Source organism: Malaclemys terrapin, chromosome 3 (assembly GCF_027887155.1).
Source record: "Malaclemys terrapin pileata isolate rMalTer1 chromosome 3, rMalTer1.hap1, whole genome shotgun sequence".
Taxonomy (NCBI): Eukaryota; Metazoa; Chordata; order Testudines; family Emydidae; genus Malaclemys; species Malaclemys terrapin.
The window spans coordinates 107,948,776-107,969,955 of NC_071507.1; the positions used below are offsets into that span (position 1 = coordinate 107,948,776).

General features: G+C 40.4%; 1 protein-coding gene across 1 annotated transcript; it reads right to left on the reverse strand.

Moving 5' to 3' along the window:
• Window positions 1-3,988: 3,988 nt before the first annotated feature.
• Window positions 3,989-7,014, reverse strand: TCF21 (transcription factor 21). The gene is made up of 2 exons (XM_054023049.1): window positions 6,413-7,014; window positions 3,989-4,503 (listed from the first exon to the last, which is right to left on the reverse strand). Exons 1-2 carry the CDS (start codon window positions 6,860-6,862, stop codon window positions 4,414-4,416), a joined length of 540 nt encoding a protein of 179 aa, XP_053879024.1. The 5' UTR covers window positions 6,863-7,014; the 3' UTR covers window positions 3,989-4,413.
• Between the last annotated feature and the right edge of the window lie 14,166 nt (window positions 7,015-21,180).

A 21,180-nucleotide genomic window follows, 5' to 3' on the forward strand; every position in this document is an offset into this window, starting at 1 on the left:
GACATAATTAAATCAGTACAAAAACTGTGTAGACCAGGTTTTTCATCTGTGGGAAAGGACCATGTGAAACCAATATACTATGATCGGACACTGCAAAATATTGTGTATTTGGTTGAAGCATGAACATTTTTGACCTCACACTTGTGACTGATTGCCTAGGAAAATGTGCTTGTGACTTCACCAATGCCATTGCTTTCATATTCTTCATAATACCTATTTTCAAAAAAACCTGGTCCTTAGATCTCATTGGTGTTATTGATTATCAGTGCTGTAAAAACACAGTCCCTATCCTCAATTCACAGTCTAATTCAGATACAGATAGCAAAGTTCACACACGTGATGCACAGATAGAGGGTACAGTCTTATAAGAGTGCTGTGTGTGTGCTTTAATAACCATCTGGATTATTGAGTCTAGACTGCTGTACAAGGGCTCCACAGAAGAAGTATGTTTTCATAGATTCATAGATTCATAGATTATAGGACTGGAAGGGACCTCGAGAGGTCATCGAGTCCAGTCCCCTCAGGAGTCCACTCAGTGAGAGTTAATGGGAATTAAACTCCTAAGTGCCTGAGTCACTTTTGAAAATGGGACTCAGACTTGCAAGTCACTTAGAAGTTTTTGAAAATGTCACCTGTTGTCTCTTAAATACATGTAAAGAAAAACATTTGGTTCATTTTTTTCAATCTAAGTAAAACCATTTACTTTTTTGTTTGCTGCACAATTGGTCTCACTGGGCCACGTTCCAATGCCTTTACTCATTTTGAGGGGTACATTACTCCACAAGTAGTCTTGAATGGGACTACTTGCAGAATAAGGTTTTACCCAAAGCGAGTGAAGGTGGCAGAATCTGTCTCCTTGTATCTACTATGTGACTATGAACCTGTTGTCTCTACATTGGTTTAAATGCAGGCTTTTATACATGATTGCAATTACATTTCTCATATTTCCATTTTAGATGATTTCCTTTTTCACTACCCTGTTCCTGTACATTTAAAGTGGCAAATATCCCTTGAAATCCTAGCCTCTAATGAACAATTAATATCACCAGATTAAAAAAGGAGCAGAAAAATGTTGACTAAATTTAGTCATTGTTGAGAACTGGAGTTATTTATTTATGTAGGAAATCTGGAGTCCAATCCTGCATTTTTTGTACATCCAAAACTCCAATTGACTTCAAGGAGTGAAAAGAGAACAGCACTTGGCTTCAATTCTTTAGCAAGCAGTAGTTAATAATGACCCAATTCAGGATTTTAAGTATCAATAACATTATTTTTTTCTGTTTCATTAGGTAACATAAAAATGTGAATCTCAAGGGATCCTTGATTATAAAGTACACCTAGTTTAAGGTCATGGGATTCTGTTCCTCCTGAAGGGAATGGTAAAACTCCGGTTAATTCTGTGGAAATAAGAGCATGCCTCTGGTCCTGCAATTTTTATTCAGGCAAGGTTACCATCATCTTTAGGTGTGCAAAAATTCAGGATTGACCAACTTATATTTACCCTATAATAAGTAAAATATTCAAGACCAGATCTTCAGCTGTTTTAAAGTGGCATAGCTCCACTGAAGTCAAGGGGATTATGTTAGTTTGCCCCAGATGGGGATGTCTCTCTGGGTTTTTAATTTCATCAAGTGTTAAGTTAAAGAACTGAAGAAAATGAAAGTAAATAGCACTATTATTAAAAAGTATTAGAACAGTTACTTCAAATTCTCACACACACACATATTTCCTACACAAACATGTTTATATATATATATATATAGGTAGTTGTTTTCTTTAGCTGTATTTATGAGACCATAATGTGTTTATCAGTTTATTGTTAGTTACATGAATTCACTAGATCTTAGTTCTCTTATAATCTGGATTCATCTGAGGGACTAAATAATTTGTGAATCTAAATGTAAAATTAAATCAGAGGTTAGTAAAAGAGAAATATAATCAGTAACTCACTACACTGATATATTGGACAAATCAGGAAACCGATTTGCAATAAGCTATTATCCTAAACTATTATTAGCATTCATCTAATAATACAGAGTCTGTGACCTCACCACTCCTTCCTATTTGAGTCCGGACTCTGTTTATGTAAAACAGGGCAGGATCCTACCCCCCTTTCTTCAAGAGGGATTTTGCCTGAATAAAGGATTGTAGATCAGATTTACACGGGAGGGAGACGTCAGAAATGAAATGGAAGAAATGACAGTGTGATGGAGTCTAGAGCAAAGAGAAAAAACGTTAACAAAACATCACTAGAAAAAGAAGAAAGTGCGCCGGGTTTGGAGATACAAAATCGGAAAGATATACCTGGGCCTCAATCTCTCAGTCCTTACTGGAGCAAAACTTCTATTGGCTACTATCTATCTAATTTATTTATCTTGGCCAAAATTATCAGATGTAGAGGTCTGATGTCAAGGGGAGTTTTGCCGTTGACTTAAAGGGTTCAGGACTGAGCCGTAGATAACTAATGTTTGGCACTGAAATCCATATTTAGGCTCTTGAAGAAGTAGTCTGTTTTCCCCAGGTGCGGAGCATCCGCAGCTCCCATTGACTTCAATGGGCTTGTATAAATAAGGGTATTAGATAGCTGAAAACCCGGTCCTACAAAAACTTTTGCATCTAACTTGACTTAGCCCAGGGGTCTCAGTGGCTTCAATGAAATACATTGAAATGCACAAAGTTACTCAGGTGCAAAAGTGCTTGCTGGGTCAGGCCAGAAATATGAATGTAGGTGCCTAATTTTAAACCACTAAATTTGAAAGTTCTGGCCCTAGATTTTTCTAGCTGTCTTCCCAGTGATATCGAATCGGATCACCACCTAGCCCCTAATGTAAATCAGCTATATTGCCTGCGCGGTCTTATCTTCCCCTGACTCCCCCAAAGCAAGCCCTTAGGCTTCTCCCGTGACACTTTTAACTTGTATTTCAGCGGTTGTTGTTTTGTTTTGTTTAGATTTTTGTTCTTGTGCAGTTCTCGTTTCCTGGTAAACTCTTCCTGGCGGAGACAGAGACGGTGTAAGGCAGCGACCAGAAAGCCAATGTTGTCTATTTTCGTAAAGAAAAAGAAAATACCCAGGTATCAAATTGAACTGAAAAAAATATTGAAAGAGCAAGTGAAGCGGAAATTTAAAGCCCCTCTGCTAATAATAACAGTATAAATAACCGAAGACATCTTGTAAACAGTGCGGTCATAACCCTGAAACATTAAACAGCTCGGTGGGGATCTGGCGCATCAGCTGCCTGTGGACTTCGCTGGCTCAGGGGAAAGAGCCCGGCGCGGTCTGTTTATCTCAACTTTAATCTCCCACAGACTATCTGATCAATAGAGGGGAAGATGTTTAAATTAAAAATTCTAGGCACCAAGAACCCGGGCCCAGGGGAAATCCTTCCTCTAGCTGCACTTCGTCAATAAGTAACTCATTAACACCTCTTCCCCCAAAACTTAAATTGTCGGGGAGGAAAACCGCCTCCAGAATGGATCAGGCCTCGGATTTTCCTCCCCCGTAGTTACTAAAAGTTAGTCTTTTTAAAACTAAAGTAAGGAGCTAGTCTTGACAATCGATATTAAGGTGTACTTCGCAATAAAACTGCTATGAAAACTCGAGCATCACATGCGGAGCAGCAGGCTGCGAACTTTGTTGCTGGTCAGTTTCAAATTGCAGGCGGCTGCTTTAGAAATGCCTGAATCCCCAATCTGCCAGGTTATTATTGCACTTCAGGGGTAATTCTTTTTCTCCACAAAATATAAAAAAGAAGTGCGAACTGGCAATCAGGCTCCAAACACCGCCATCCTCCCCACCCCCCAAAGGATATAGTCTAAATCTTCTTAATTGGGAAAATAAACACCTTATAATCTGGGGTCAAAGAGTTTTGTTCCCGGATCTATCATCTCACATAAATGTGGTTGCTTTCAGAAGAACCGAGAATGTGGTGTCATTTCACAAAACGCTGAAATGAAAATTAGACCGCTCTGTATTTATTTTCAATAGAAAGGAAGATTTATTCACAGAAATATAGCAAAACCTGTTTGAAGAAAATATATCTATATATCTTTAACGTGAATTACTTTATAGATGTGACTATCAAAGTCAATTATTCTATGAATCTACATATGTCACAATGTATCATACAAAAGATACACATTGGTACGTTCTGTTTGATCTTCCTCGCTATTAGCACTTGAACCAGCAAGGCTGCTTTGCAGGACAATCAACTGTACACGCGTTAATAAAGTTAAATATATGGGATCTTTGGGGTGGAGTCTTTGCTAATGTACATTTGGTCTCCTCTTTACTGAGGATGAATCCCCTCGTCTCTATAAAGTGTTCCTTGGGGGTGGGGGGGGAAGAGTCTCCAGCTTCCCTCTCCATTTCCCCCGCCTTACACACTGAAGATGATCTCCTAGGCTTGAGGTTGGTCAGGATGCTGTAGGTCCACACAGGCGATTTGTGTTCACCACTTCTTTCAGGTCACTCTCGGGTTTGCCAGCCACCATAAAAGGCCAAGTCTGTAGCAGGAAATGACATGGGATGGGAAAGGGGATAAAAAAAATGGGGTTATCACTATGATATTACAAGTGTCTAGTGAGACTGTGCTACACCAGAACACACGGTCAGAACAGCCTCGCCAAACTTTTATCAGCAATAAAAAGTGGTTGAGCTAGGCAACCAAGTGCCGGGTTAATCATTTCTAGCGATGACTCCGCCGGATTGTACGCAGTGACAACGCACATAAAAACGCTTAGCCTCCCAAAGTCATTCGTCTCTCTCCCTTGTGATTATATATAGTCCTCCCAGTGATGAATCGTGTTCTATCCATCCCAGAAACCGCTCTCTGTCGCTTTTTAGATAACCGACAGCGTTTTCCTGAGCACATAATTAATACTAGGATATAGGAGTAAAGACAGATCAAAACCGTTCTTCCTAAACTGGGTAATGTCAAGGCACCGCTCTCATGTGCTGCTCCTCTGCTTTTGAAATGAAACCCATCTTACCAAAAGTCTCAGCCTTCTATGCTGTACCGATTACTGTAATTCTACTATTAGAAAGCCAACTCCTGTTGTTCTTACTCAGGAAAAAGTCTCACTGAGGTTAAGGGGAGGTTTAGCTGAGTAAAGAGTGCAGGATTAGACCCATAATTTAAATTATATTATTTCCCCCTCGTTTTACAGCTGCACTAAGAACAGCCTCCTTTAATAGCCTTAGCAACAAAAAGCTGCACACCCGAAAAGATTTTGCCAGGAGTACAAAGGGGTTTCCCTCAGACTGCAGTCTGCCCACTTGTTAGATTGCTGGGTCTACCCACAAGTTAAGATGCAACTATTTAAAAAAGAAATAGCGCAAACCCTTATCAAATCACCTTGTGGATAGCAAACTGCCGGTTATTTTTCTGCTGAGCCCAAAACGTTTGAAAAACAGCTTAAAAAGATCACCCCACTGAACGGCCACAATGTTTGATGAAATTCATTTATCGTGCAATGTCCAAACGTGTATTAAAATTTAAACGCTAAATGAAGAGTAAGAATGATCTATTTTAACCACCGATTTTAGAAAATGTATTCAGTCCTTGTAGTGGCTTGAATTATTACTATTATGGATACGGTTGGCAGTACAGCGAGAATGAATTACACACACACACACACACACACACACGAGAGAGAACTTGTGTTTCATTTATCTTTACTGTACTTCCAACGCTACAGTAATAGCTACAATTACCTAATACATCTTTTGAATCCGTGGTTAAATTAGAAAACTCTCACCTAGGATTTAGAGGATTTTTTTTCTACTCTAAAGTTCTCATTTATAAAAGAAACATCCCGAGAACAGTAAATCCGAGGTAATGAAAGAACAGATCTATGGTGATGTTTAAAAAAGGCAATTTTTTTATGTGTGTGTGTGCTATTTTACATCAATAAACACCAGAAAATAAAGAAGAAATGAAGGCTGAATCTTAAGAAATCGGACCTGTTCCTATATACTGAACAATGCTAAAGTACTTAATTGAACGAGAAATCCTGGTTGGATAAATACAATGAACTTGTTACACAGTTTTTTTAGGGACGTCATCCCTCTCCCAACAGTGTGTGTGTAAAAGATGTTACTGAATCGATTTGCACAGTTGCAGCGCTTTTGACCTGTCACCCCCTTTTGAGCAGATTAACACAGGAAAAGCTAGTGCCATTATAATGTTAAGATCTTTTTATAAGTCAACTAACAGCGTTTGGGGAGGGAGGTGACTTGGAAGGCGTCTGATTTATTCTAATAAACGCAATAATTCAACGCCCCAAATATACTCTCAGTGGATCTGCCAGCAGTCCCCTCTGAAGGGTGCAACACATGTTGATTTTCCCCTCCCTTCACCTCAGTGATCAAGTGTATTGATGAACTATTAAACGCGACCATGCAGGAACTTACCAGATTGACTGGGTGAATGTAACCATTTTCGTACTTGTCATTGGCCAGGATCTGTCTCAGGTGAGCAATGTAGCTGGATGCCAGTCTCAAGGTGTCCAGTTTGGAAAGCTTGGTGTCTGGAGGTACCCAGGGCAAAGTGGTCTTAAGCCTCGAGAAAGCTTTGCTGAGTACCCTCATCCTCGCTCTCTCCCTGGCGTTGGCAGCGTTTCTCTGGACTTGCTTCCCCTCTTGGCTCACTCCATTTAAAGGGCTCTTTTTGGTGGGAGCCTTTTTCCTCTTGCCTGGGGCGCCTCTCCCCTTTTGGGGGGACGCATTCTCGCAATTGGAGCCCTCTTCGTTGCTCTCGTTCGACGTCCCAAACTCTTTGTTAGAATCCATTTTCAGGCCATCGCATTCCAGCATTTCCACCTCCTGAAGGTCTTCCACATCGCTGAGCGAGCCAGTGGACATGGTCTGAGAGATGCACAAAGATCAAAGCTTCCTCAGGGGCAGGCGTTGGGTGAATACCTCAGGTTGAGAAGACGTTTCCCCTCGCCCTGGGGTGTGATAGGTTTGCAGGCAAGAGAGGATCCCCGCCCCACCCCCGCTTCTTGCCCGTGTTTGAGTGAGAGAGAAAGCTGAGGAATTTGGTGAGGACACTAGTAATTTATCTGGGGAATAGAGAGGCGGATCCGGCTGCAGCCCAGGGGAGGGGCCCTGTCCGGCCACTGCCTGTTGCTGCTCACCAAATTCACAAACCTCTGCTCAAGAACAGGAGGGGAAAACAGGCACCAAAGAAGAGTTCCAGTGATCTCAACATTGTAATTCAAATCTTCCCAACTGGAGCAAGGCAGCTCCCCCCTCCTCTGCCCCTTAGAACTCTGCATGGCTCTCCCTCCTGCCTGCTAGATGACCCAGGCGTCTGGTGTCATCCTTGTCCCTGACTCCTGATGAAAGTTAAAATGCCTCCTGATCAGGGTGCCCAGAGGATCTACCAGGTAGCTGACTTGGAGATGGATTTTTAACACAGAGCTTCTGAACTGTGTCCTGTAAACTCATCTGAAAGAAATTTGTGGATGATTGTTTGAGAATGCATCCTATTAGGATATACTCTGAAACACGGAAGCTGGGTCCCTTAGTGAAAGCACAGAAATTGAAGCCAGGAGATCTAAATTCTGTTATAGGCTTCCTGTGTGACCGTGGCTAAGCACCTTAATCTCTCTGTGTTTGAGTTTACCCATGTGTAAAATGGGAATAATAACAATAATAAAACAACAACAACAACAATAATAAATGTAATTAATAATTAATTCTTCCCTAATTCTCAGGTATGCTGTTCAACTTATTTCATCAATATCTGCAAAGCACTTAGAAATTCTTCCAATTGAAGGCCCTGTATAAGTGCAAAGTGATATTATAATTTAATGTTAGAATATTTTCTTTTAATAAGAAATAGAATAAAAATATATACCTGCAAATTGAAATGAAATCAGGAAAAATATTTACCAAATGTTGCAAAGTTTGCATAAAAAGTTGCCTTTAAATAAAACATCAATTTAAATAAATATATTTTTTTCAAAGATTTTGGTACTTATGTTAATATTTATTTTGTTCATTTATATTGTAGAAATAGATCTAGTTGTCTATATTCAGTTTACTGCATGATCCATTATCAAAGACCTGCTGGGAGGTTTGTCTGAGCAAATACAGCATGAGGTGGCCCATAGAGTAAGAATTTCAAAAGAACTCAACTTTGGCCTATTTCTGCTGCTATTGAAGTCGATAGGAATTTTACCACTGATTTTAATGAGTGCAGAGTTAGATCGATACTGAGTGTTTTCATAATCCAACCCATAATGTGTACATGTGTAAATGTTATTAAAACCCATGTAAAGCTTTTTCTGAACTATATATAGTAGATTTTTAAAAGCACTCATCTCTGGCCTAACTCCACTTCCACTGAAGTCAATGGTTACATGCCTCTATCCCTGGAGGGGGCAAGTGTAGAGGGAGCTCCATAGAAAAGTAAATGCAGCCTGTTGTATTTCCTTCCCTATCTCATCCCCTCCCCACACATAGATCTTGGACCAAAAATAAGTCTCTCTGGAGATTGGGTTGTGCATATGTGTGGGAGGAGAGAACAGGACTACAGAAAAGCAGATCCACATATGGGTGGTGCCCTCTGTGTGTATGCAGAACGTACTATCTGGTCCCCAGGGAAAACAATTACTTAGGAGACTTAATCACAATGTGTAACTTAATTGCTCCAGGCCTGATCGAAAGCTCCTTGAAAACAGGAGAAAGACTCTCATTGGCTTCCGTGAGCACTGCATCAGGCCCTTTGTCCACACTTCTAAAATAACCCTCAAACCAACATAATATTTAGGGGATACTGTGATGCTAAATTAGTAAATGATGGTATAGTGGTCTGAGATCTTCAGATGAGAGTTTTTATAGAGGAACAAATATTATTAAATATAGATTTTAATAAGCAATGAAAGTATCTCTTACCTCTTCATCCATTTAGGTTTTCCCTTAGTTATATAAGCCAGAAAAAGAAGTGCAGATCTAAACTTTAAACCAGTCCTTGCCATTTGGCTGCAAGATAACACCCCCTACTCAGAATAGGATAAGAATATTAAGATATCATATCTTCAAGCTCTGGGATCTGTTGGGAATTCACTAACCTCTAATGTCATGTTATGTTAACTGTGCCCTGTTTGCATTTTCCCTGTGCTATAAACTAAACAAATTGTCAGCATATCAGCTCTAATGAATGAATTAGGATTTCTTTCTTTATAACATCCTTGTTACAGATCCAAAAATTACTAATCACCAGCATGGAGATTTATGAGCTTTCTTATTTTCTGTGCCTGATTGTTGTTTGTGCAGGTGGAGATTTAAATGACCATATCCACTGCAAAGATTTATGGCCTAAGTGATTGATGTTATTAACCAGCAACAGGATTCTTCCCAGAACAGGGATGACAGAAATATCAAGTTGAAGGTGCGTGTTTCTTTGAGCACAAGTGACCACAGAGTGCAATATGTAAAGCACAAGAAAAGCACAGAAAATAGTAAAAGGATATCAAGCAGTATGTCTCCATAGGCTTTCAGTTAAGTGACTTTTAACTGCATCCTAGAAATTTCTCAAAGTCTTGACTAGACGGGAAAGCAAAAATAATTTTCAGATTTTATGAAAACATCTAAAACACATGCTAATAAATACATTATAAAATGCATCTTCATACACATACAGTATGAATCTGAATTTTAGAGACAGTGTGCATCTTTGGCTTTCATTGACTTCAAATGGAGTTTTGAGTCCTCAGCACTTCTGAAAATCAAACTAATATAGATTGTATTTTTTTATAAAAATGGATACAGAGGGTGTGGGTGTATACATGCATACACATGCACATATACTCTGAAAATCAGAATAATCTAGATCATATTTTTAATATAGAAACATATGGAGTGTATATATATATATAGTATATAAAGTGATACTCCATGAATAAGAGTGGCAGAATATGAACAGGGTTGACTTCAGGTGATATTAACGTTCAAAACAGAAGCTGGAAACAAAGGAAGTGTGTGTGCGCATTTGTGGCCCTAGTTATGAAGCCTGCAGTCATGTCCCTCGTGTGACTCACTTCCTGCCTCTGTGACAGGTCTCAGATAAGTACTACTGGGAATCCTCTTGCCTTGCTGGGTTAAGTTTGTATGGGATCTATTAATTACCTTTACTGGTGAACAGCACAAAATGTAGAGGCATATTTATAACAGCAGAAGATGGATACATTTTTCCTTCAAGAGATACATTACAATTATAGGCACACACAAACAAGTAGTTTCAGTATTATCACCAATATACGTTTATCATCATAAGTTACCATTTGTGCTGTCCATGAGCAAATGAACAAGCTTACAATTTGCTTTTCACAACCATGCATGCAAATAAGCCTTGATCTCTCCAACGTTTGTAGGAGCCAAACACAAAAAGGGTGTGAGCACGGCTGATGCACATGCATTTTAAAATGCAAGCAAGAACTCACAGACAATGATGTGTAGTATCCGCCCATCTGTGCTACACAGCATATTATCTAATGCTTACAGGATGCATCTCAGAAACATTGCCACATAGTTGACATTATAAATCACAGGTCCCTCTACCAAATGCTCAAAAGAGAAGTATGCAAGAAGCAATATATTTCATGAAAAATTATCACTGAAGGATTAAAGAGCAGACATAACTGTTTTTATTTTGAATATCTCTTTTCATACTGTTTCTATGTTGGCTAATTCTTTGCATTTTTGTGGTTTTAAAACATGATGAAGCTTGTTGATAAGAAATAATTTCCCCCTTTTGTCTTCCAATAGTTAGTACCTTGGACACAGTTGTGAAAGATGGTTTCAGCTTCTTGAAAAAATGGAAAAGCAGGATGCAAATGCCCAGACCTTGTTGTCATTGTTGGGGTGTGTGTGAGAGGGGGAATCACAACAATTTTGGTGGGTTTTGTTTCTTTGGCGACACACACACACACACACACACACACACACACACACACACACACACACACACACACACACACACACACACACACACACACACACACACACACAGCCTGATTTGTAGAGGGGTTGAGAATCTGAAGCTCCCATTGACTTGAACTTCCTAAAATCAGGCCCCAGGATAGGGTGACCAGATGTCCCAATTTTATAGGGACAGTCCCGATTTTTGGGTCTTTTTCTTATATAGGGTCCTATTACCCCCACCCCTGTCCTGATTTTCTCACACTTGCTGTCTGGTCACCCTACCCCAGGAGTATCCATCTTTTGTCAAGATAGGGGCTGCAGTGGCAACTTTCCAAGATGTCAAGGGACACAGGTATGTGGTATAAAATGCAACAGATTACAGCTGCTACTCTCACCCTTAATAGACTGGGTCATTCTATGTCCTCCATCTACATCCAAATTAAGCACCACATGCTGGGACCCATTGTTTTCATGGGCTGGATTTCTCTCTTACAGGTGGAGTTGGCCACAAATTGCACTGTAGGCCTCCATGGGCTCCACTGGGCATGTAGGGTGCCATTCTCCCACCTCTGATATGGGGCCACATTAAGCCTTCAGAGGCACATGTACAGCTCCACTGAAATCAATGGGAGATCCATGCCCATCAAAGCCAGTATTCAGCTGAAAATGGTACTACAACAAACCAGAAAACTAGTTACATACATACACACACATATATGTGATTGCATGCAGGGACATGGATTTGCTCAACTCAGTAGTTTCTTGGAGATGTGTGTGTGTGCATGGCTCTGAGCTGGGAACAATTAGCCAGAACAAATGGAGCTGGGGCCAGGGGTACACAGAGGAAAGCAAATGTTGCATCTCCTAGGGGGTGCAGAGACCACAGTCACCCTGCACTCCTTTAAGCTCTGACAGGCCTTGTACATGTCTCACAAACAATGACTCTCCTAGCTCCTGGCACACCCCCAAAGTGGGGTCATGGCTGTTTGCCACAATCCAGCCCTTTGGTTTTATGATGCGTCTAATAGATGGAGAGCTGTAATACATATAGAAAACATGGTTGTTTTAGAAAGCAGTGTTGCAAAAGCACATAATAAAACTCAATGTATGTAATTTAGAGAAAAACAGTTTTTAAAAACGAAACAGGGAAGAGAATAAAAAGAAGACTAGAAAAACGTGTGTGTGTGTGTGTGTGTGTGTATGTGTGTTTGTGTGTGCGTCTGTGGTGTGTGTGTGTGTGCGCATGTGCATGCTGAAGGGGAATTTAGCATGGTTGGGAAAGGACTGAAGAACTAAAATTACAGGAGAAGTGAGAGGAAAAGATGACAAAAACTACAGAGTGGAAAGGAGATCTTTCTTCCCCCATACTACTACTCCATAGGTATAGCTAGGTACAGATCATATAGATATAGAGGCCAAGATTTTCCAAATAAACTAGAGATCTGAATGCCTGTGCTTTAGATGTCCATCTTGAGACCCTTTAAAGAGGCCTAATTTTCAGAACGTGCACCCCCTTTCTGAAAATCAGGCCTCTTTAAGGTGTATCAAGTTGGGCGCCCCAAAACTGAGGAATGCAAATCACTAGTCACTTCAAAAGAGCTGGGCCGCAGATTATTTTTTAAACAATTTTCTAGGCGGCTAGTATGGAAAATCATACTCACAAGCATCCTGCTACCAATTTCCATTAATTTTCCTCTACAACTGTTCTTCTTGCCCATTCCTGGTGTGAATCGTACTCTTTGAGGCTGCTATCTTCTACAAATACACCTCTACCTCGATATAACGCTGTCCTCGGGAGCCAAAAAATCTTACCGGGTTATAAGTGAAACTGCGTTATATCGAACTTGCTTTGATCCATTGGAGTGCGCAGCCCTGCCCCCCCGGAGCGCTGCTTTACTGCATTATATCCGAATTCGTGTTATATCGGGTCACGTTATATCAGGGTAGAGGTGTAATAATCCTTTTCCCTGAGAAGCCTCTCACTGGGGTAGTGTAGAAGAAATATTTCTCCACTCTTCTGGGGATTATTTGAGGGCACACCATTGCATCTTAAATAATATTATCTTACAGTTAGGGTGCCTTTCATCCTAGGTTATCCCCAAATTTTAGGAATTTGACCAAGATATATGAGTTAACACAGTGGTCTTTGCTAGCATATCCCAAGGAAGGATTACGTCCTAGACCTGGACTTGCTTATCTTGGGAGATCTGCTGAGATCACAGCCCAAGGTGATATGGGTAGAAGGCATCTCTCTTTAAATGATGCCTTTTAAAAGTTTTAGTTCTTGCTGTATATTTTTATCCCATAAATTTATATGGGTTTAATGTATTTTAATTTGTTCTGTCATCTCTAAAACAAGCTAATGGTAAATCTTACATTTAAATCTGAACTTCTTTGATTATAATTTATGAGGAGAATTTAGATAGGATATGGAATATCCCCCATAATCAAGGAACATTTTGGTAGAGCTTGAAATCATGTGACATTGAGGCAAATTGTACTGTGCTGCAAATGTACATCACGGTTTGTTAGGGGGAAAATCCTGATCCAACCGTTTTTGAACTAAACAAAGATATAAATGTGATCATTGTGGCAAATATTGCAATCCCATGCAATATCTTTGGGGACCATATTACTTTAAGTTCATATATCTCTATGGGCCAGGGATTGTATGCAACTCCATTGGGAGGGTTACCACAACTCCTTCAGGAACCAAATATAGTGGAAGATGATTAAGGTGATTCATATAGGTTGTAAAGAGACAAGGTGGGTGAGGTAATATCTTTTATTGGACCAACTTCTGTTGATAAAAGAGACAAAGTTTTGAGCTACACAGAGCTTTTCTCCAGATCTGGGAAAGGTATTCAGAGTGTCACCGTTAAATACAAGGTGGAACAGGTTGTTTAGCATAAATAGTTCACACATATTGTAAGAGACCATTCTAAGTGAAGTTGCCTATTAAAAGTCATAGGACAAAAAAGCAAGGCTAGTGGGTTACAGATTGTTGTAATAAGACATAAATCCAGTGTCTTTATTAAGATGCCTTGGTGGGAGGGATAGCTCAGTGGTTTGAGCATTGGCCTGCTAAACCCAGGGTTGTGAGTTCAATCCTTGAGGGGGCCACTTGGGGATCTGGGGCAAAATCAGCACTTGGTCCTGCTAGTGAAGGCAGGGGGCTGGACTCAATGACCTTTCAAAGTCCGTTCTAGGAGATGGGATATCTCCATTTATTATTATCATGATTTTTAGTGTCTTGTAAAGTGATAAATTTAAATTTCCAGACTCATCTTTTGAAGGTGTTGTGCAGGTTTTCTTTGAGGATGAGGACTGAGAGGTCAGCTACAGATTAATCGCTTTGTGAAAAGTGTTCACCCATGGGTGATATGGTGTTTTTGTCTTTTATCCTTTTTTCTGTGTGAGTTCATTCAGAGAGGCAGCACCCCCTGAGAGGATTTGCATCGACTGGTTCAAACTGGGATTCCTGGAGACCAACAGACAAAGAAAGGGCTTTTGGCATAAAGAAGCTGCAGTTAAACTGCCTCAGGGCCTCCCTTCTGGTCCAGCAATTGGACAAGATCGACTGTCCAAAGCGAGTCCAATCCTTGCAGAAGGGTTAGAAAGACTGGCCTACTAGGGCCACATAAGACTGATGGGTGACATCTGGTGAGCTTTTAGTATGCATATAGGAACTTCTATTGGTTTTATATGTTTTCTCTGAAATGCTCATACCTTAAGAATAAATGTGCTTGCTCAGAAAGAACTGGGTATTAACTGCTGGCAATACATAGTTCATAGTCCTTGGAGAGAAAGCAACACACAGGTGCTCACCTTTAGGCAGACTGTCTTGCTGGGGACATCACAGTGTAAAGTTGGAAGCTGACCAGCCTTAAACCCCCTGGTCAGAAGGGAGTGGGATAAGGGTCCCTGCCCAGAGACAGATGATGGCTAGAGACTTGAGACCTGATTAGCCACCCCTAGAGTGGACCATGGAGAGGGGGACAAAGGTGCAGTTACCCTGAAACTGTGACAACAACATACCCACATTGCTGACAAACCCTATTGCAGAGATTCACCCCAAAGTTGGAAGGTGAACATAAAATTAACAGACATGTAGCTTTGCATCCAAGCCCTTCCTATTCATCACTGTAAGTGAATTCACACTGCAGATTTGTACAGGTAAAACCAAGACTTACATGGTACAGCTACCCTTCTAGGACAGGATTTTCAAAGGGAGTTAAGCGATCAATTTCTTTGGACTTCCATTGGGCATCTTAATCTCCTAGGCCCTGTGATGGGGTGTTCGACCCAAACTAGCCTTGGAGGCAAGAGAGACCAATTAGCCATAGGCTGCACCTGGAGGGGAACTAGGATGCAATGAGGCTTAATTGGGGATGAAGCTCACGTGGGCAGAAACAGGCAGGGCTTCTATAAAGCCAGGGAGCTGGCAACAGAGTAGTAAGGAAGTCTCCAGTCACACTTCCTTATACAAGGGGGAGCTTGTAATAGGAATGTAGGAAGCAGTCCAGGGAAGGAGCAGTAAAGTATGAAACCATATAGACCTGAACTACTGGTTTAAGGGTCCCTGGACTGGAACCTGGAGTAGAGACTGGGCTCAGGTTCTCATACCAGCTGCTGTGGGAGTGGCATAGTCAGTGTAGTGGTAGGGAGACTGCCTGAGAGACTCTGATGGAATCCTGGAAGGGGAGGGTGACTGTGACTTGTCTGGAGGGCTAAGCTACAAAGATGAGGTGCTGCAACTCTGGATTAGAAAGTGAGGGGCTGCAGAGCAGGTAACTGAGGTAACCAGCTGAGAAACTACAGGATGGGGTGTGGACGGTGTTGAGCTAATTCCCCAGATGAGCCATGAGGAGGTGCTGCCAAAAAGTGAAAAGCAGACCCCAGGACAGGCCCCTTTGAAAATCCCAACCCTACAGCCATAGTCTACCTTTAAGGTATCAGCCTATATAAGAACTGGTGTGGAAATACCCCAGGTAAAGCTTCCCAGATCTCCCTACTCCACCCCCCACCCCCTGCAGTGTGCAGTGTGTTCTCCCTTCTTCTGCTTTCTTGCGTTTCTGGCTGGCACATAGGAGGGTCTTCTCTGTGCCTCTCCTTCTCCCTTTTGAGGTGACTGGTGCCTCTTTTCGGGTGTTAGCCAGGTGCAGTCCCTTAAGTCATTGAAGACAATGGGACTATTCATATATGTAAGGGACCCTCCCCATGAATAAAAGTTACACATTCTAGTCTATTAAGTCCTCAGTGTGAAGATAATATAGTACGAAGTAGGCTAAGGCAAATGAGGATGGACAGGGTGCTACCTGGAATTTTGGATAGCCACATACAATTCCTTGCTCTGACCTTGGGCAAGTGTCTCAATGCCTCAATTCCCCCTCTGTAAAACAAGGATAATAATACTTTTCTACATCACAGGCCTATTGTTTGGTGCTCAGTCCCTATAGTAACAGGGACCATATCAATGCCTAGGATAAATAGACTGATAGATAATTGGAAGGTAATGATTAATGTCAGAACAATAGAAATATGATGAAAGTTTTGAATCTTTGATCTCATCTTATTTCTTGAAACCCCAATTGAGATGGTAAATTTTTATACCCCTGTGTCTTGCTCACAAGCTGGATGCTTTACTGACTTTAAGGCACTTTGATTGGTCAATTTATATTATTTTAGATAAGAGCACTGGTACCCCGATTTGGACATAATTCAGAAAGGTGTAAAAACAGATTCTGTAGGAAGAAAAATGCTAACTTTGATCATCTTAGTGATGACCCTGGGATTTAACAGGAAAACCAAGAAGGCCATTGTTGGTAACATTATAGCACAAGTAGCAAGTGACCTTAGCCTAAATTACTCAAAAGTCCCCAAGCTCTCCAGGAAAGAAAATAGAGTGTTGCTCAAAGTTTCCTGTAATTCTCTCTCATTGATGACACAGGATTCCCTTGGGAGATCTAAAGACATTTATAAACGTTCCTTACACCCTTTGTAACACTTATTCCCTTCTATAAAGAGTCTTACTCCAGACCACTTCTGTTGAATAAATAACTAATGCATCTTCTCAGGGTGAAATGATGGCCCCATTGAAATCAATGGCAAAACTCCCATTGACTTCAGTGGGGTGAAGATTTCAACCCTTATTGTTTAAAGATTACCTTTATTAGCCAGTTATCCTCCAAAATGATTTATTATCTGAGCATTTTAAAAAAGCATCTACACAGTATTTTAACATCGAATAGTTTATGCTGACACATGACATGCTAGAGGTGTGCAGAGAATCAAACCTTGTTTGCCTCAATCTGTTTTCAAAACCCAGTAGTTTCACACATAATAAATAGGAACTTTTTTATTGTTTTATATTTAAAAAAAGTTTCATTTAATTGGTCCATCTGAGGCCAACAGCTTAAATTAAAAAGAAAATAATGAATATTTACATTCCCAAATAAATATTAAGAAATCCTAGTTTAAACAATCCAGGAGCAGCACAATTGTGAAGATCACAACGGGCATATTTTCACCATCAGATTTGGCTGACACATTAGGGATTGAACCAGAGATTGGCAGAGCTAAAAGCATGAATTGCTACAACTTGCATTAAAGAGCCAGGATTTGAATTTGTGTGTGAGAACTGAAACATGCAAACCCAGAGGGATACACGTAACACACATACTGACACCAGTGGGTTACACACACTTAAATGAGTACCCAGTCTTTCCAATGAGTTCAGTACTCAGCAGCTCCAACAGGAGTTGTTGGATGCTTAGCCCTTTCGAACATGCAGCCTCTTCTTTAGCTCCCCATAGGGGAGCTGAGCTCTATTGAGAATCTGACCCAGGAAGTTTTTGCTTGGGGGCCTGGTCTTTTAGGTCTCCAGCCAGGGCTGGTTCCAGGGTTTTGACCGCCCCAAGCAGCCAAAACAAAACAAAAACAAAACAAAACAAAAAGCCGCGATCGCGATCTGCGGCGGCAATTCGGCGGGAGGTCCTTCGCTCCCAGGCGGAGTGAGGGACCGTCCGCCGAATTGCCGCCGAATACCTGGATGTGCCGCCCCTCTCCGGAGCCGCCGCCCCAAACACCTGCTTGAGAAGCTGGTGCCTGGAGCCGGCCCTGTCTCCAGCACACTTTCAGCTCTGATAGTACCATGCTACAGTGGGAAATGAGCATGCTCAGCACCTCACAGGAGGAGGAGGAGACATTCAGTACCTGCAGTAGCAGGATCGGCCCCACAAGTGAAGAACTTGTACATCATAGAAGGACATTTGTTCATTGCAGTTAATCAAACAGCAATGATCATGACACAGAACAAGTATGAGTTTGATATAATGAAGGCTATAGCTTTATTGGCTTTACAGCAGAAGTGATAATAGAATATGTATAAACAACTTTAACTCAGCAAGGGAAACCTAGTTATTTCTGCTTTCTAGTTTGGATAGCTCTATATATGCTTCCTTTCTTCTCCACATAAATTCCACATTCTTCCATTTTTCTTCATCCTCCTTTGCTTCCATCCTATCTTTTTCTTCTCAATCTGCAGTACCTCTTAACAGATCTGCCTTTCTGAGCTTTCTAATCTGTCTTCCAGTGGTTTTCTTAGTGATGTTAACAGCTGATATGAGTCCACATTTTCAAAGGGGTTTCTACATGAGCTGTAAAATTATACTTACAGCTTTTCACAATTAAATGTGAAAAACTCAGATTTGCATGTCCATAAACTGCATTTGTGCATGTAGGTTTGATTTTCTGTGTAGGTTTGATTTTCGAATATGTAGCTGTGAATACCTGTGGGCACAATTTGAGAGGCTGATTTTGCAAATGTAGCTCTTTAATATTAATGTTACTTTTATGTAGTGGACATGTAAGTATAGATGGCAAATACAACAACAATAATAATGTTATTTACCTGGTGCTCTTCTTTAGTGAATCTCAAAGTGCTTTAAGAAGTATCATTCTCACCAAAATGCATTATTAATTCTCTCCAACAGTTTTTGTTAAAGATAAATTGTAAAATACAGACAAACTACTCTAAACTCATTGTTTTCACTTTAAAAAAATGGATAAGGAAAGCAAAACAGCTCTGGAATACATGTTGGGATACATGGAGGTGTTGGGGAGGGGGAGGGGAAGTTCAGTGATGAATGATCAGTCGTTCAATTGTTTTCTTTCTTGCAGAAATCAGAGACAGAGTACAGTTTATCTTACCCTGACTTTTAGCAAGACAGATTGCCATGCAAAACCCCCAGGCTGAAATCATCCAACCACCAAGCAGGGTGAAAAGACCATCCCAGTTGCACTCTCATAGCTCACACTAGCTCCAGCTCCTGTTAAGATTCTGGGTTTTTTTCCCACTGACTCTGAAAACATTAGCATGGCATTTAAAATCCTGGGTTTGCTAAATTAAAGGCAAGCTGAAGTGATTCATTTAGGGCCAGATTCTGCCATCCTTACTCACACTTAGTACTTTAATCCACAAGTAAGAGTAAGACTACTTGAAAGGTAAATTATTATTCACCCTGAATAAAAGAGGTAGGCTGAGGCCCTTAGTAACAGCAAATGGTACAACATAAGTAACATGCACATTACTTTAGATTAGAACTGGGTGAAGTTTTTCAGACTAAACTTTTTTCACTCAATAATGCAGATTTGGGTCAACTGAAATATTTAGTTGGCTAAATTTTGACAAATTTAAGTCAAAATGCCTTTATGTTTCAAAGTTCACTTCAATTTTATTAATTTGTTACAGTGGTAAATAACATTGCAAGCAAAATGAAATATTTCATTCTGGCTCAGACAAAACATTTTGAACTGGAATGATTTTTTTTTCAACTTTTTCAGTTTGCAACAAACAAACAAACAAACAAACAAACAAACAAACAAACAAACAAACAAACAAAAACCTAAAAAAAAAATCATTTCAGATAGACCCCAAATGAATTTGGTTTTTGATTTTTTGGTTTGGCCCTCAATCTGATAAATCAGTTATTTGCACATCTCTGCTTTAGATATCACTGAGCCTGATTCTTCTCTCAAATGCATCAGTTTTATATCAATCTTATTCCATTGAAATCTGTCAACCTACTTCTGATTTTTACTGGTGTAAGTGAGAGGAGAATGGGGCCATATAAAACTAAAAACCGCAGAAAATGGCAACTAAATTCCTGGAAGGGCTGTTATTCATTTGGAGTATATCTCTATTTATCCTTAGCATATGTTTAATCTTCATTCCTTCTCACTTGGATCAGCACTTTTGGATCCAAATTAAGTATTATTTATTTGTTTAATGAAATCCAGTGGAGGTGAGCAGAGGGCAGGACAGACAAATGAGTGTGCTAGAAAAAGGTAGGCTCAATACAGTATCTGTAACACACCAGCAGTGGCCAAGTGCTCAGACAACTGTCCTGCTAGTGGGCTAGCTGATAATAAGAGGGAAGTATCAAAGCTAGAGATTTTAATGAGATTTATATGAGTGTTGAATTAAGAAAGTAGCAGACGATTCTAGCCCTGCCTTTCTCAGTGTGGGCAAAGGAGTTAATGTGGGCAGCTGAAGGAGACAGGAGGTGGAGGGAGAGGGTTAAAGTATACTACCAATAAAATTAGATTTCAAATTGATCCTAACAGTTATAGATTATAAAATTATAGATTATAAAGCCAGAAGGTACAACTGTGATCATCAAGTCTGCTCACCTGTATAACACAGGCCATAGAACTTTCCTAAATCTATTCCTGCTTGAATAAGAGCAAATCTTTTACAAAATCATCCTGTCTTGATTTTAAAATTTCCAGTGATGGAGAATCCACATTTTATCCAAGCATTTTATGAATTCTGACACCATTGGACAAATGTTTTTGTAAGGCTCCAGTTCAACAATCCATTTGATTATGTGGTTAAGTCCATCCGTATTTAGCAAAGCAGTTAAGTGCATATTTAAAGTTAAGCATGTGCATAAGTCTCATTGGAGTTAAGCCCATGCTTAACTGCTTTGCTGAACTGGGGGTGACTAGCTCCTAGATGGGCAGAGCAGGCTTTACAGATGACGTGATCTCTGTGCATGTTTCTGATCAGGCAGAGAAGTTGTTACCTGTTCTCATCTCAGCCCATCTGAAGGGTCATAGGAGACTGTCCTCCCTGTGCATTGCACAGATCACTCGGCCAATTTGTCAAGAATCCCATCGGATAAATAGCTGTCTCCAAAGACCTTTATAGTGACAAATCCAAATAAATCAGAGTCACTTTTACTGAG

Excerpts from the sequence above, each read along its gene's own strand:
- TCF21 (XM_054023049.1), bottom strand. The coding sequence starts at position 6,862 with ATGTCCACTGGCTCGCTCAGCGATGTGGAAGACCTTCAGGAGGTGGAA. Across the intron at positions 4,504-6,412 it reads ACATTCACCCAGTCAATCTG|ACTTGGCCTTTTATGGTGGC; the intron begins GTAAGTTCCTGC and ends TTCCTGCTACAG.